Source organism: Sciurus carolinensis, chromosome 14, assembly GCF_902686445.1.
Source record: "Sciurus carolinensis chromosome 14, mSciCar1.2, whole genome shotgun sequence".
NCBI classification, from domain to species: Eukaryota; Metazoa; Chordata; class Mammalia; order Rodentia; family Sciuridae; genus Sciurus; species Sciurus carolinensis.
Window position 1 is genome coordinate 69,344,450 of NC_062226.1, and position 16,703 is coordinate 69,361,152.

The following is a 16,703-nucleotide window of genomic DNA, read 5'->3' on the forward strand; positions in this document are numbered from 1 at the left end:
TAATAATCCTTGAACTATTATTCCCTAGACCCTAAATACACGTATACCCTTGGACACAGAAATTGCTGTTTGAGAGATTTATTCCAACAGGAAAAAAATAAATCACAATTCTGTACAAAATATTAGTAAGAAGGGTGTTGCTGCATTTTAAGTATAAAAATGAAAAACAGGGAATCATCTGAATCTATTAAAGTTTGTCAAATGAATTTTGGTATAAATTTATTATGCAATCATAGGTGATTATGTTGGGGAAGGATATTAATAGTAAAGAGAGATAATCACCACTTACTGTGAAAATTGAAAATGATGCTATAAAACAGTGTTGTAACCTGATTTAGCTTTTAAACAAACATATATACAAGGAAACATGACTCAAAGGATAATTACAATTGTTAAAGGTAGTTATCTATATATAATTAAATTGAGTTTTTTCCCTATAATTTCTAAAATTTCTTCAATGGGTATTCTAAAAAGAGTTTCTTTTTTCTTTAACATTTGTGGGAGATAGAAAAGAATAATTCAATTGCATGGCCACGAGTAAAGAAAAAGTACAGTGTCTCAAATAGAAAATAAATCTGAAAACCAAATTTAGTAAAATGGACCTTGCTATTTATTGTTCCTTCTTAGATTTTTTTTTAGAACTGTAATATCCAGAAAGTATCTCTAATTTTAACATTTAAAAGAATGAGAACAACTTGTTCTGAAATTTTCTATTCATTACCAGCAAGGCATAATCTTATTTGACTGCCCAGAAAACTTTGTTTTCCACTTGCATTAGAACTCAGGATGAATTTGCATCTAACTTTCTCTTAATTATTTTTTATAGGCAATGCTTTCTCTTCCTCGGCTATTGGAAATAGTACTCACACTGACATTACTTCAAAAACCATCAGCACAAATTCAATGGCATGCTTCCAGGAGCTGGAAAAAGACCAACCCCTGAAGTCTTTCATTATTTTCCTCACAGAACAGTAACTTTTACTAGGGTACAGTAGAGGTGAGGCCATCAAATGTCAAGTTTCTTATGTCTTGTCAAAGGTTTTGGGATATGTCTCTAGGAGAGTGGACCCCAATCTGTACACAGCCCCCATCCCACTCACACACACACACACACACACACACACACACACACACACACGAAGGTTGAGTGAGAATTTCAGTGTATTTTGAAGTTTCTCATGAGAGTGAGGTCCAACTCGGTGGTATGGAGAAAAAAGGTTCAGAACAATGTCACAAAACATTTCATTACTCCAGGAGAGAAAGGCCCTTTTGACAGGAAGGCTAGCAAGTAATTTATGTCTGGATCACAAATTTTAATGACACCTTTGAATCTGAGGCCAAGTTTCAATTCATTTATTTTTTCCCCCCTATAAATTCATCATAAGAGAAATAAAACCAGTTTTTATTTTATTTATTTATTTATTTTTTTGAGACAAGGGTTGCTATATTGCCCAAGTTGGCCTTAAACTCCTGGGCTTGGGTGATCCTCCTGCCTCACCCTCCTGAGTCAATAAGACTACACGGGCCCACTACCATCCCTATTTTTTATGTTTAAAATGTAACTTTCTTGATAAGTGAGTATATTAACAAACTGTGGTACATCCATACAATGAAAGGTTTTTCAGCAATAAAAAGAAATGAACTATCAAGTCATGGAAAGATGTGGAAATGTCTTGCAGGGTGTAGCTCAGTGGTAGAGTGCTTGCCTATCATGTGTAAGACCCTGAGTTTGATCCTCAGTACTGAAGAAGGAAGAAGGGAAACATGAAGGAACGAGATAAAATAAAATTGGCAGGTGATTGACAAGGAGGGAGGAGCAATCAAAGGTAGAACATGAGGGACTTTTAGGGCAGTAAAGTCATTCTATGTGATCTGCAAGGGCATATATGTGCCATAATACATTTATCAAAACCCACAGAATATTAAGAAAAAAAAAACCAAATGAACCTCAGGGCTAGAAATGTAGGTAGCTCAGTAATAGAGCACTTACCTAGCACATGCAAAGCCCTGGGATCAATCCCCAGCACGGCAAACAAACAAATGCAACAACAACTAAACAGTAACGTAAACTATAGACTTCAGTTAATAACACATGGACAGTGGCTCAGTGGTTCTAACAAATGTGTCACTGGTGCAAGATGTTAATAATAGGGGAAACTATGTGATGGGGGGGATTGGAAGGAAGAATAGGAGAACTCTCAGGGCTTTCTGCTCAGTTTTCCTGTAAACCTAAAATTGTTCTAAAAAATTGCTTACATTAGAAAAACATCAAGAAAAGGTTGATAATATAAAATTACCATTTATATATAAAGAGGACAAAAAGTAACTTACTTGCGGTTCACAATCAGCCACTCCCGAATATAGGTCTGAACACAGTCCCTGACGTGAGGGTCCAGTTCAACCCTAATTAGGTGCAAAATGAGATAAAAACATGTTATTATTGGGTGATACCAACAAAGCAATCTCTTATAGCCAAGGGGCACAACATGATTTCAAATTCATATCCATGAGAATGCTAAGGATGTTCTTGCCCATTCATTTTGAGTGTCTGAAGTGCTCCTGAGGTGATCTATATAAATATATATTTTTTGGTGGTGCTGGGGATCGAACCCTGGGCCTTGTGCTTGCAAGGCAAGCACTCCCCGACTGAGCTATCTCCCTAGCCCCCTGAGGCAATATTTAATGAGGCAAATATGTTGGCATTTTATATTTTGTGGGTTTCCTTTATTTTGGAGAATTGCTAAACTGTACTCATCCCTGAAGGCATTACAACACAAGATGGGCAGAACTAGTGGTAATCCTAGTATAAATATGAACTTCTAACAGGGGTAGTTTTATACTTCTGTGTACTTTTGTTAGGATTTATGTATTCTCCTTTTAGAAAGCCAAGACAGCTGTCTTGGGTTGTGATGAAGTTGCAGACACCACCTTCAGTCTTGGATAGTTCCTGTCGTACCTGCTTAGAAGTGTGCCCTGAGAAATACTCTACCTGTGTTTCAAGGTCTTGAAGTCAGAAATAACAGTCGTAGCAAAGCTTTTTGCTGTTGTCACAAAGGCATTAATACTAGAGATACTAAATAAGACTAAATTGTACGGGTCATAATTTTCTCATTTGTAAAGAGAGGATGTTGTAGTTTTGATCTTGAATCACCCCAAAGGCCCACGTGTTGAAGCTGTAGCCTCCACGTTGGCATTGTTGGGAAGCAGTAAAGCTTTTAGGACATGGGGGTCTCATAGGAGCTCTTAGGTCACTGGGGACAAGTCCTCAAAGGAGACTGTGGGGTGCCAGCCTCTCCCTCTCTGTCCTTTTCACCTAGCTATGAGGTGAATGGGCCTCCTTTGCCACCTTCTCTTGCCATGATGTGCTATACCACCAAAGCCACAAGGCCAATTGGTGATAGACTGAAATCTCCAAAACTGTAATTCAAAATACATCTTTCCTCTTTTTAAATCAATTTATCTCAGGTGTATATACTTGTTATGGAGTACTGACTAGTGTGGGGACAAGAACAGAACCTACCCATGTAGTATGCTGTTAGTATGAGATGAAATCTTACAAAGTTGGACACTTGACTTCTGGTTCCTGATTGTCCAAATCCCAGTTTCATCCTTTATTAGCTCTGTAACCTTCGGCCAGTCACTCAACTTTCCTGCCTAGGTTTCTTTACCTGAGAGTGGCGACGTTAATACAAAGAGTGCCTCCTTTAGAGAATTGTGATGAAGATGAAATAAATTAGTGTGCAAAGTGCCTAGAAGAGTGTTCAGCACATTATCAGAACTGTACATGATAGTTCCTACTTTATACACCACTGACTATGCACTAGGTGCTGATGTATTCCCTTCACGTGTGTTAATCAGCCCTCTGGAGCAGGCACTGTTGTGGTTCTTATTTTGCAGAAGAATGAGATGACAAGGCTCTTGTTCCAAGTCGCAGTGGTAGTGGGAACTCACCTGTAGAGTCCAGGCTGTGACCATCACTCTAGCAGAGCTCAATATATAGTTCTGGGGTAGGCCTCCCGTTGCTTTGCTTATTCAGAAGACTTTGGCAAAAATCGAAATACTAGAGGTTGTTTTAAAGACACTTCACTTAGGCTGGGGATATAGCTCAGTTGGTAGAGTGTCTGCCTTGTAAGCACAAGGCCCTGGGTTCAATCCCCAGCACCGGAAAAAGGACATTCGATTGATAACATGCTAGCTTAAATTCTAGTGACAAGGCGATGTTATACTTTAAAAATCATGCTAGGGGGCTGGGACTGTGACTCAGTGGTAGAGCATTTGCCTAGTACATGTGAGGCACTGGGTTCAATTCTCAGCACCACATTAAAAAAAGTATAAATAAAGGTGTGGTGTCTATCTACAACTAAGTGTTTTAAAAATCCTTTAAAAATCATGCTAGGGAAAAATTGCTTTGTCTATCATATTAAAAAAAAAAAACCCTCCTTCTTCTAAATTTGTTGTAAGTGTTTTAAACAGGTTGTTCTAAGATTCTGGCCATATTTGGAAATAAGATAAAGTTTGCACAAAAAATAAAATTAAATGATTTTCTACCAAAGGTGAAGATAATATGAGATACTATATTAGAGTCACATCTGAATAATTGGACTGACAAAGGGGGAGTGCTTCCCAAGGATGATAATGCTATTTGTTTACTGGGAAGTGAATATTCCCAAAACATTAGGGTTGCATAGATGGGCAGCTCTTCTATGAGAATGAGAAATGTCTGAACAAGAAAGCAAAAGGTCCCAATATACCACATCGCTGTCATCCAACCTCCTGAAACCGTGATTAAATAAAATGCCATTAGAACTGAAAATATCTCAGTGTCATGAGGGTAGGGACTGTGTTTTAGGATCTCTTTTCTAGGATATTTTGAGGAAAATGAGAAGGTTGAAAATGTCCGAAGATGTGAATTTAAATTTAAATTTTAAAATGAATACAAATCAAAGTTCACCCTAAACCTCCAGAGACTATAAAATTCACTTTATGGTAGCAAGAGGAGTTTCATTTCAATAGGATTCCACAGTTGTTTGATATCAAGAGCTATTTTCCATGCTTAGCAACTTGACCCCAAGCAGTTGCTCACATTCTACTGTGCTTTCCCCATTGGTTTTCCCCTTGACAAAACTTTCTGCAAAGGAAGGGATTTTACCTTATTATTCTTTTTATTCCAGTACCCAGCACATAGTAGATGCTCAATCAATGTGGGTAGACCTTATACTTCTAAGTTTATCCAGTTTCTTTTGTGGAAACAATTAAGAAGCTTCTGAATGGAGGCATTTCAGTGACTATTGTGATTTTTTTTTTTTTACATGTGGAGACAGTGAGAACTAACTAGTCCAAGGTCATTGAGCTGGCCACAGTCAGTCCTGCTCCAGATCTGCACTCTTAACTTTTCTGGAGCATTCCATCGTGTCCCACTGAATCCTTGGATGGCTTGGTCCCTACACAGCTCTTCAAAGCCTTTGGCTAAACCAATTAAAAAACTGTCTCCCTGTAGGTGATAGACACTTATGTCTTCCTGCACATCTTAACGGATTGAGTAATTTTGATTATTTTAAAAAGAGGTTCAGAATTAGGGCAGCTTTCCCCTTCCCAATAACAGTCACGACAATCAAAATCCCATCTACATTTCAGGGGAACAATTTACCCTTCCTCCGGCAAAGAGGGCTGCAAAGTTCTACATTCCTTTGGCGTGAACACCACGTCCAAGTCATCATCGGTGAAGTCTCCCAGCTCCTGGGCCAGTTCCACATCCAGGCTGCTCAGGTGTGTCATCAGAAGTCCTTCGAAGTCCACGGGCTCCACTGGGTCATAAAACTGAGGCTGGAGGGGTGGGGAAAAGAAAAAGGACGTTCCCACACGGTTTCCTGGTGAAAGGACTAAGGCAACGGAGGCTGTTTGCTTCGCCCTTCTTTTCAAATTAATGCTCTGCTCTTAGCCTAAATGAAGTGACTCTTTGGAGGAGCTGTCAAACACAGCAGCAGTGATATGGAAAGGAAAAGAAATGCAGCAACAGAAAGTCAAGTCATAACACGATGAGTAATTAAAATTACACCCCAAGGCAGAATTTTTCTCTGCTTAATTGCATCTTGATGAGGAATCCTGAGGAGATCCAAAATGAGATCACAAGGCTTTGCAGAATTTTTATAATTTCTCCTGTAAAAGCTCTCAGAGGCCATGTTTTGTTTATCCAAATACAGCGAGGTGGGGAAAGGAGGCAATTTTCCAGAAATTTAGGCAAACTCAGCCCTGCTTTGGCTGAATATTTAAGCACAGTGCTTCCTTTGGCCTGAGTTATCCTATGTGTTGGTTCTCAAAAGCCAACACTCATACATCATTGCAGCCAACAGGGAGCTAGACTTGGTGGCTGAACCCCTCCTACACAGCGATTTCCAAGCACAGCTCGACTGACTGGCGCTTGTCTAGAAGACATTTTCATTGGACCCCAGCTATGTAAGCAAACTCAGGGCAACCTGCTGAGTTTTCTTGTGGCTGAATTTGCTCAGTTTACAAGAATTATTCTTGGTTCTTCATGTTGGCTTTCCATAGCGGGAGAGGGAGGGAATAGAGGGGCTGGAGATGTAGCTCAGTGGTAGAGCCCTTGCCTAGCACATGTGAGATCTGGGTTTGAATCCCAGCAGCAACAAAACAAAAACAAGCAAACAAAAAAAGATTTGCTGGGAGAAAAGGTAACTTAAACATAGTATTTTTTCTTTCACTGATGAAATTAAAATTTGGCAATCCTTTGTCAGACTACAATGAAAGTATGTTTTCTTGTCCATGAAATCCAAAGACTTAGGAACCACTACCTTAAGGAAGTAAAAGAATCACTAATATAAAGTAAATTTGCTTAACGGCAATAATAATACTTGCAGCTCTGTGGACTATTCACTTCTGGTCGACCATGTGGAGTCATGAGCCCAAGGGGGTACTGTTCTCCTTAACCTCTATCTGCCATGGAACAACAAAACAAATGCCCCGGAGTCTTGACTTGTACTACTGTGATCTTGACTTGTACTGCCCTGATGCAAGACAAGGGCAGGTCTGAAGGAAAGGCTAACAAAAACCAGTTTTCCATCCCCTTAAAGCCACACACAAGAAAGGACTTCAGATTCCCCATATATATATAATTTTTGTTGACAGAGTCATATAACTATTGATGAATAAAGTCTGTTCTTGTTCTCGGAAAAAAAAAAAAAAGAAAGAAAGAAAAAAGGAAAAAGAAATGGCTTCAGGTTGGATAAAAGGAGCAAAGATGCAAAAGGAAGAAAGAGGAGAGAATGTAGATGTGGCTGCCCCACCCCCTCCCACGCTTGCTGTCCCTGGTGCAATGGAGACATGAATAACTCATGTTGGGGAGTGAGGACGAAGGTGCGTATTGGCGAAATGCACCCTATTTCCCATCTGGATTTATGCAGCTTGGTGACTTGCATAGTGCCCTACGACAGCAGGGCAAATGGGGGCGGGGGAGAAGGTGAGAGGATGGACCCCAGTAGTGGAGAACAGAGCACACCCCTAGTTCATTACAGGTGGCATGAGAGGGGCAGACAAGTTTCTCTTGGTTCTGTCTGGGACCTGAGGTCAGCTGAGGAGAGAACTGGGGTCCTCACATGGGGACCTCTCAAAAGGAAGCACCAAGGACCAACAGGGCTAAAGAGCCAGCTACCTCTGTGGAAGCAGGTACTGACTGAGTTTTCAAAGGGACACTGTTAAACTCTGCCAGAAGGAACAAGGGTCATCATCTATGCACAGAACAAACCCATCACAGGCACCCACATATGACTGAACCCAATTAAGAAAGCAGACTCTCATTTCCCTGTTCCCAACCAACCCCACGGAACAGAGTGCTTAGTCAGGGATTGAAATGATTTCTATAGGAAATTATGAAAATTACATTTTTTTACAACTCCAAACTAATTACAGTAAAGTTTATGCCCATTGGACTAATAATCATTGAGCACTACATACCAAGAAATTGGAGTAGGTCTTACGTACATCATCTCATTCAATCCTTACTAGAACCCTAGGAAGTATGCAATCTTATTATCCTCATTTTACAGAGGATGAAATGGAAGGCTAAATATTTAACAATGTGTCCCTGATGACACAGTTATGAAGTAGAAGTGTAATTCCAACTGGAATTCAAACCTGGGCAGTCTCGTGTTCTTAACTACTACAAATTTGATAGTTTTCTTTTACAAGCCTTTCAGGGAATCTGTGTTTTCTGAGATAATTAAACAAGGCAATAATAACTGTGTTTGGAAGTGAGTTAAAAAATTTACCCTCTAATCACAAACTCTGCTCAGAACTTCTCATGGGATTGACTGCTCAAAGAAATAATGGCGAACAAATAAATAAAAGTAATAATAAATAGTAATGACTCAAGCAGAAGCACTGGAAATATATACTTAAAAATGACAAGGAAAGCTGGGTACAGTGACTCATGCCTATAATCCCAGCGTCTAGGAAGGCTGGGGGATGCAGCACAGCGTTTAATCTCTTTTGCCAAAAGTGGGGGAGGGGGAGACCTTGAAGCACAGTTTGAAGCATGGTGAGAAGAGCACTAATAATTTATAAGTAGAAGTCTCATGAAGAAATGACATTTGTGTGCAACTGTCATAGAGAAGAAAGTTCAATTCCACTCAAGGTACAATACTTGTAATGTTCTTGAAATTCAAAGCTGCAAATAATGGGAAAACAAAACGAAACAGACTGATAGCAGCACTTGTGACCTATAGGACAAGACTGTCCAAGGAGTGGGAGCAAAGAATGGCCAACTCCCTCATTCAGGAGTTATTTGCTGAGCATCTACTGAGTGCTAATCACTGAGTTGGTGGTTAGGCTGCAGAGGAGAATAGGTGGCCGCTCTCAGGGAGCTGCCATCTAATCACCCATGCGATGACGACATTTCAGTCTTCTCACAAATAAATACTACCACCTTTGGGAGGGAATTGATAAAAAGCACAGTATCATCATTGAGTGTTAACCATGTGGCAATGTGCCAAGCACAATATACACAAGATAGTCATTAACTCCTGAGGTCTGACTATATTCTAAGGTGGAACAGACTAACCACCAACAGTAATGGAATTATCACTGACAGTGCTTCCAGTACTATACAAGTGGGCATTTAGTAATTTATCTCCCCTATCCTTTCCACACTGAAAGGAAGAAACTGGTCATTCCAAATGTGATAAGAACTAGTCTTGCCGTTGGCAAGTGGGTGGAGACCCCAACTACTCCCAACTAGATCTTGAAGCAGTTGTTCTGCTTGCAAATGCAAATAGTAACCAGGAACCAGAAAAGATTTCTGTTTTCTGGACTAGCTGAAGTCTTGATCTGAAGAGTAGGTTTCATCATCAGGCAAGTAGTATACACATTATATATATACAAATAAATGCAGAAAGATTGAGGAGAATTATAGTAACATTGCACTTGGATGAACTGTGGGAATCAGGGAGAATAGCAAGTAGGAGATAATCTCAGATTAGTCCAAGGAAGGAGTTGGGCCCTTGGAAGCTTAAACCCAAGCAAAAAGTGTAACTGTTTCATTTACTCTGCTTTTAAGCTATGTGTCCTCCTAGTCAATGGACACAAAAGACTAGTTTAAATGCTCTGATCCAAAGCAATTTCAAGGATGTTACTTTTATACTATGAGTTATCACTTTGTATATACCATTGTTATAACAATGTCAGGAAAAAGGCCCATTTTGTTTTTCTTATTGGTGCATTATAACTATACATAATAGCTTTTTAGTTTGAATCCATCCTATTTATTGATTCTTGCTTTTATTTCTTGTGCTCTGGGGCTCTTGTTAAGGAAGTCTGGTCCTAAGCCAACATAATGAAGATTCAGGCCTACTTTTTCTTCTATTTGGTCTCTGGTCTAATTCCTAGGTCCTTGATCCATTTTGAATTGAGTTTTGTACAGGGTGAGAGATAAGGGTTTAATTTCATTTACTGAATATGCATTTCCAGTTTTGCCAGCACCATTTGTTGAAGAGGCTATCTTTTCTCCATTGTATGTTTTTGGCACCTTTGTCTAGTATGAGTACTTATGTGGGTTTGTCTCTTTGTCTTCTATCCTGTACCATTGGTCTACCTGTCTATTTTGGTGCCAATACCATGCCGTTTTTGTTTCTATTGCTCTGTAGTATAGTTGAAGGTCTGGTATTGTGATACCACCTGCTTCACTCTTCCTGCTAAGGATTGCTTTGGCTATTCTGGGTCTTTTGTCTTCCAGATGAATTTCATGATTTCTTTCTGTATTTCTAGGAGGAATATCATTGGGATTTTAATTGGAATTGCATTAAATCCGTATAGAACCTTTGGAAATATGACCATTTTGAAAATATTAATTTTGCCTATCCAAGAACATAGGAGATTGTTCCATCTTCTAAGATTTTCTTTAATTTCTTTCTTTAGTGTTCTCTTAGTTTTCATTGTAGAGGTCTTTCACCTCTTTTGTTAGATTGATTCCCAAGTATTTTATCTTTTTTTTTTTTTTTTTTTTTTTGAGACTATTGTGAATGGAGTTGTTTTACTAATTTCTCTTTCAGAGGATTCATCACTTATGTGTGATGATTATATATCCTGCTATTTTGCTGAATTTATTTATTAGTTCTAGAAGTTTTCTGGTAGAGTGTTTTGAATTCTCTAAGTATAGAATCTTGTCAGAGTGGGAGAAAATCTTTTCTATACACTCTTCAGACAGAGCACTAATCTCCAAAATTTATAAAAAACTTTAAAAATTTTACACCAAAAATACAAAAAAAAAAAAAATCCAGTCAATAAATGGGCTAAGGAACTAGGCAGGCACTTCACAGAAGAAGATACACAGGTGATCAACAAATATACGAAAAAGTACTCATCTCTAGTACTTAAAGAAATGCAAATCAAAACCACCCTAAGATTTCATCTAACTCCAATTAGAATGGCTGTTATCAAGAACACAAGCAGTAATAAGTGTTAACATGGATGTGGGGAAAAAGGTACACTCATACATTGCTGATGGAGTTGAAAATTGGTTCAGCCACTCTGGAAAGCAGTAAGGAGATTCCTCAGAAAACTTGGAATGAACCCATCATTTGACCCAACTATCCAACTCCTTGGTTTATACCCAAAGGACTTAAAATCAGCATACTATAGTAAAGTAGCCACATCAATGTTCATAGCAGCTCAATTCACAATAGCCAGACAGTGGAACCAACCTCAATGCCCTTCAATTGATGAATGGATAAAGAAACTGTGGTGTATATATATATATATATACACAATGGAATATAATTCAGCTATAAAGAAGAATAAAATTATGGCATTTGCAGGAAAATGGATGGAGTTGGAGAATATCATGCTAAGTGAAATGAGTCAAGCCCAAAAAACCCAAGGCCAAATGTTTTCTATGATAAGTGGATGAAGGGGGTGGGGGGGCAAGAGACGAATGGAGGAACTTTGGATTGTGTAAAGGGAAATGGGGCAGAAGGGGGTGGGGGAAGGAAAGATAGTGACTGAAACAAACATTATTACCCTATGTACATGTATGATTACACAAATGGTGTGAATCTCCATTGTGTATAACCATAGAAATGAAAAATTGTACCCCATTTGTATACAATGAATCAAAATGCAGTCTATAAAAATAAACATTAAAAAAATTGTATATAATAGTGGGATTCATTGTGATATTTTGTACATACATATAAAAAGCTCTTTTTAAAATAAAACAAATAGCAAGCAAAAATACTTAAGATTGCAAACGATCCTGAACCAGGTTTTACCTATTGTGATGGCTCTGTGATGTGTCAACCTGGCCAGGTTGAACTACATTACTGGAATTCCCTCTCTAGTGTTTCCAGACAGGGTGCACTTTCTGAGTTTTCTTTGCAAGAGCTGGATGACAGAATAGAGGTTGCAGTCATTTAGTAGCAGACCCACAACTTCTGGCGATATAATCAAATGTTCATTTAGACAATGCTGTCAAGTCCCTAGTCAATTGGATTTAGGTTAATAGAGATTATCCTGGGTGGGCTTGACTTAATCAGTTAGAAGCCTTTTCTGAGAGGGTGGAGACTGTCTTGAAGTTTGGAGGAGCCACATTTCACCTCTGCCTTGGGGCTGCCAGGTTGCTCACCATCTTTCCTTCCTTTCTGTCTGCCCTATGGTTTCAGGCTTGCTTAGTTGGCCAGTGGATAAGCCTATTACTTACAATCAGTTCCTTAATATAAATGCATCTGTACTTCCTACTGGCTCTGATGCTCTGGTTGAAACCTGTCTGTGACACCTCCTATCATTCATTCAACAGATACTTCTGGTGGCTACAGTGGTCAGGCAGGAGGCTAAGGAAATAGTCACTGCCCTAAGTAGTTTCCAGAATTTTTCTAGGGAATGTTTGTGCAGCCTTTCTTTTTAGTCACTTTTTTCGGAGGTCTGGCCAGCGGACTGGAAATAAACAAAAATATGATAAATATCCTGAAAGCTTAAATTATCTGCAGCCAAACATTCCCTTCTTAAATTAAGCAAGTGTGGACTTTGCATTATCTTTTATTGCATGTCAAAGGCTATTTCTCCCAGCAAGGGACAGGATTCAATCTGTTCTGAACTGAAAACTCGAGAACCATATCTGTTTGAAATTAACTGACATTGCTCCTAGCACAATGTAGTACACAGATAGCAGATTGATAGCTGGTTCAAATGACACATCCGAACAGTATTTCACAAATGTTGAAAACTGGGCAGTTCAATGACTTGACCCAATCACACAGACAGTCACGAAGGACCTGGATGCTTTTCCCAGTGCTGGGAGGCTTCATGTCCCTCTGGGTGAGACTGGGGAAAAGGCTTAATGTTTCCATTGCATGGGCTTCGTGACCTCAAGTGTGTTTACCCCGACGGAGGGTGGTCCTCACATCTACTTGGCTCTGCACAATAGACAAGGCTTGTTAAAGTCACCCAAGACTTCCACGCTGCTGAATTCAATGATCTTTTTCACGGTCCTGGTTTATTTATAGCATTGGAAATCCAGGCCGATGTCTACAATTATACTTTAACATCACACATGGAAATCTAATTGACTTCTCAAACCTAATGAATTCAAAACTAACTCTTACTTTTCCTGACAAACTGCTCTTCCCACACCTTCTGAGCCTCTGCATATCACCAAGTAGCAATTCTACTCCACCGGTTGCCCGTGCCGAGGACTTTGGAATCAATGTTGATTTTTCTCTTCCTCTTAGACACTACATAAAATTCAAAAGAAAAATCCTCTCCATGTTTCTTTTGAAATATATTCAGACTCCAACTACTTCTCACATTCTCTGCTGTCTCCACCCTATTTCAAGCTGGTCTTTTGTTTTCCTGTGTCCCAGCAATTTATTCCTATCTTGCTTCTTCTCATCAGTCTTATTTCCACTCAGAGAACAGAGTGATCTTTACAAGAACTGTGTAAGTCATCCTCATAAAAAGTCAAATGGTTCTGGGTCTGTGCTCCATGCTTCCAGTGGCTTCCTGTCTTAATCTGAGTATGAATCAACATTCTTCTGTGGTCTTTGAGGCCTCCGACCCAGCCCTGCTCTCTCTACAATCTCAGATCTCATCTGCTACCCACTCTGCTCAGGCCACACCCTGCTTCCTTGTTGTTTCTGGAGCATGCCCCACTCTTTGCCTGGGGACTTTGCACATGCCATTCCTTCTGACTGAAATACCCTTCCTTTGGAGATCTGCCAAGTTAATTTCCAATTCTGTCCCAGTATCTTCTTTCCATATAGAGGCATTCACAGACCACAAATCTAAACTAGCATCTCTTCTGTGTCACCATTCTCTGTTTCATTCTTCAAAGTCTTCCTGGCCCCTGCACAGTGTATGTTTACCTATTTATTTATGCTCATTTCCCATTCTAACATGTAAGCTGCTCTTTGCTCTATTCCCAGCTCCTATGACAGCTCCTGGCACAGAGTGATACCCAACAAATATTTCTTGAATGAATGAACGAATGAATGAATGAAAAAGACAGCCCTCAGCTCCATCATATTTCAGTAAACAGAGTTGAAGGAAGTAAGGTTTTTGAGCTTCAGTGATTTCAAAGTATGTGTAGCTCAAATGAATGTTTTTCTGCCTCCACCAAAGGCAACTTTCTGTTGATGCCACAGAAGATGCTGATGTGGCATCCTGGGCTTCGATTTATTTTTTACCAAGACTGATTTGATTCCCTGATTTTGCAATGGCAATAATGAAATGTCTATTTTGCATGCAGAATGCCTGACACTCTTTCATTTTATCTTCCATTGTGCCTGTGCATGAGACCTATATTGAGATCTTCCTTTCCCATCATGTCCTTCTAGTGCAATCAATCAAACTTAAGAACAGCCCAACTCCTTGAAAGATGAAGTACAAAAGAACAATAGAAGCAGAAGACTCAAAGGGGACCATGCTGATCAAGTGATTCACCATTTAAGTCATCCTTAGCTGTATAAGAAAAAGGTTGCTGTATTTCACAGAAATCCATGCCCATAACAGAACTGAATGCTTGCAAAGTATGAAACTTTTTTTAAAAAATGTAAACATTAGATATACAAACATGTAACCATGGTATTTTGGTACATATCCAGGATGTGGCTTTCTACCTTTTCATCCAGAGCCATCATGGGTCTGCAGATTCATTCTATTACATTAAAAAACTTTTCTATTATTACTTTTTCAAATAGTATATTTTTCCTCCATAAAGATGTAGCTTATGGTTATTAACCACAAACACCGTGTCTCAAATCTTCCTTACTACCTTAAGACATAGGTCCCAATCCTTCCTCCCCTTCTATGTCTCACTCCCCTTTTTATTTCCAATAATCAGAAAATAGTTTTTGTATTTTATAGCTTTGTTTTATCAGGAGCATCAAATATGGAGTTGTTTGCTTACATAAATAACTGGCAGCACAGGGTCTCTAGTCAACCTGTGCATATTGCTATGGCAACAGAGAATGCCAGTGAAAATGGGTGAGTCTGTATCTAGGGATGTTCATTAGCCAGAGCTGCTCTCTCTCTGGCCCTGGTCACAAAGAACTCAGATCTGGGGCAAGTTTATTGTCATGTCTAAAAATCCAACTCTAAATGATGGATCTTCTTCATATTAAAAAATGCAAAATTTAAAAATATTTTATCTACTTTGAAAATATACGGACACAAAATCATCACAGTTAATATTACAATAACAGTTAAAAAACAAAAATCCAATAAAGCAGAAAGAAAAAAACAACATCAAACACACAAACTTCCCCTCATTTATCAGATGCATAACAGAAACCAGTATACTTCTATGCGATTTATCTACAGGGTTAGCAAGTGATCTTTGCTTACCACACATTCTGCAATTCAGAGCATATTGAACAACAAAAGAACTGTTACCTTTCTGTATATGCTTTCCCTCATTTTGTAGTATTTCTACCTACTGAGAATCTTGTGTGTGTGAGAGGGGATTAAAGCCAGGGGTGCTTTACCACTGTGCTACATCTGCAGCTCTTTTTATTTTTTATTTTGAGATGGGTTCTCACCAAGTTGCTTAAGGGCCTCACAAAGTTATTGAGGCTGGCCTTGAACTTGTGATCCTCCTGCCTCAGGCTCCCAAGTAGCTGGGATTACAGGTGTGCACCACCACGCCCAACCTGAGAATCTTTAAATGATTCTCAACAAAGGTCACAAGCTAACATCCCCAGGGAATGTTAAAATACTGATACTTTGTACTCACTTCCTGGAATTCTGATTTATCATTCTGTGACAGGTCAAGCTACTGAAGCTTCTACAGGTCTGAGTTGTCTAAGCCTTCTCCATCAGGCCTTTGACTCCTGTCACACTGTATTTGTCTTCTGAATGCCTACCATATTCAAAGCCAGTATGGAATCTCTATATAACCTGTCCCCCAAAGAAATCAAAAAGCCCTCCGGAGCTGAAACCATCTCCTACATATCGCTTTTAATTCTTCCACAGTGCCTTCATAGTGCCAAATATATAAGACAGTAATATTAGTCACTATTTACCCAGGGTCTATATGGACCTTACGGTAGGCAGCATTTGTGTGCCAATTCTGCAAAAGAGCAATCTAAAACCTTCAGATAACTTCAGTAACCTGTCCCAAATTATATAACAAGTAAGTGGCAATATCGGTCTGTCTGACTCCAAACTCTTCCTTCTTATAAAACTGTACCACACCATCAAGAAACTTGTCATTGATTGAGTTTTAAATAACTTAACTTCAATTAAAAATCAAACAACTATTTGAATCAGCATGGAGGCTGTTGAAATGGTGATTATATAAATAAAGGTAAGAGGAATAAAGGTCAAATGCACTTGGTCTTACCATGCATTAATTTGGCCAAAATAATACAATGAACAGTTTACAGCCTCTGGTTTAAGAAAAATTTTCTAAAACTACTGCAGGTGAAAAGTCTTTAAATGATAAACCCCTTCTCTGCCTTGCAATAAATGAATTATGCTGAAATGCTCCATTATCTTTCTATGAAAAAAAAATCTAAGGTAAAAGGAAATCACCATGTAAGTTGTTAATTTCTTTGGGGGAACACTCATTCTAAAAGATGATTTGAGGGAAACTACAACCACTGTATTCTCATGTTACAACACGATAGCAGGTAAACATTAGGAGATGGGCTTTCCTAAGCAGACCATTCCAAAAAAAAAAAAAAAAAAAAAAATATATATAT

General features: G+C 38.9%; 1 protein-coding gene across 2 annotated transcripts in view; it reads right to left on the minus strand.

The window, feature by feature from the left end:
• Positions 1-16,703, minus strand: part of Dock8 (dedicator of cytokinesis 8) — a 218,614-nt gene that overhangs the window by 153,371 nt on the left and 48,540 nt on the right. For both annotated transcript variants that reach the window (XM_047524520.1, XM_047524521.1), the window contains 2 exons: positions 5,648-5,823; positions 2,332-2,403 (listed from right to left, as the gene is read on the minus strand). In XM_047524520.1, the coding sequence (XP_047380476.1) occupies positions 2,332-2,403; positions 5,648-5,823 (248 nt within the window). The remainder of the gene's footprint in view (positions 1-2,331; positions 2,404-5,647; positions 5,824-16,703) is intronic.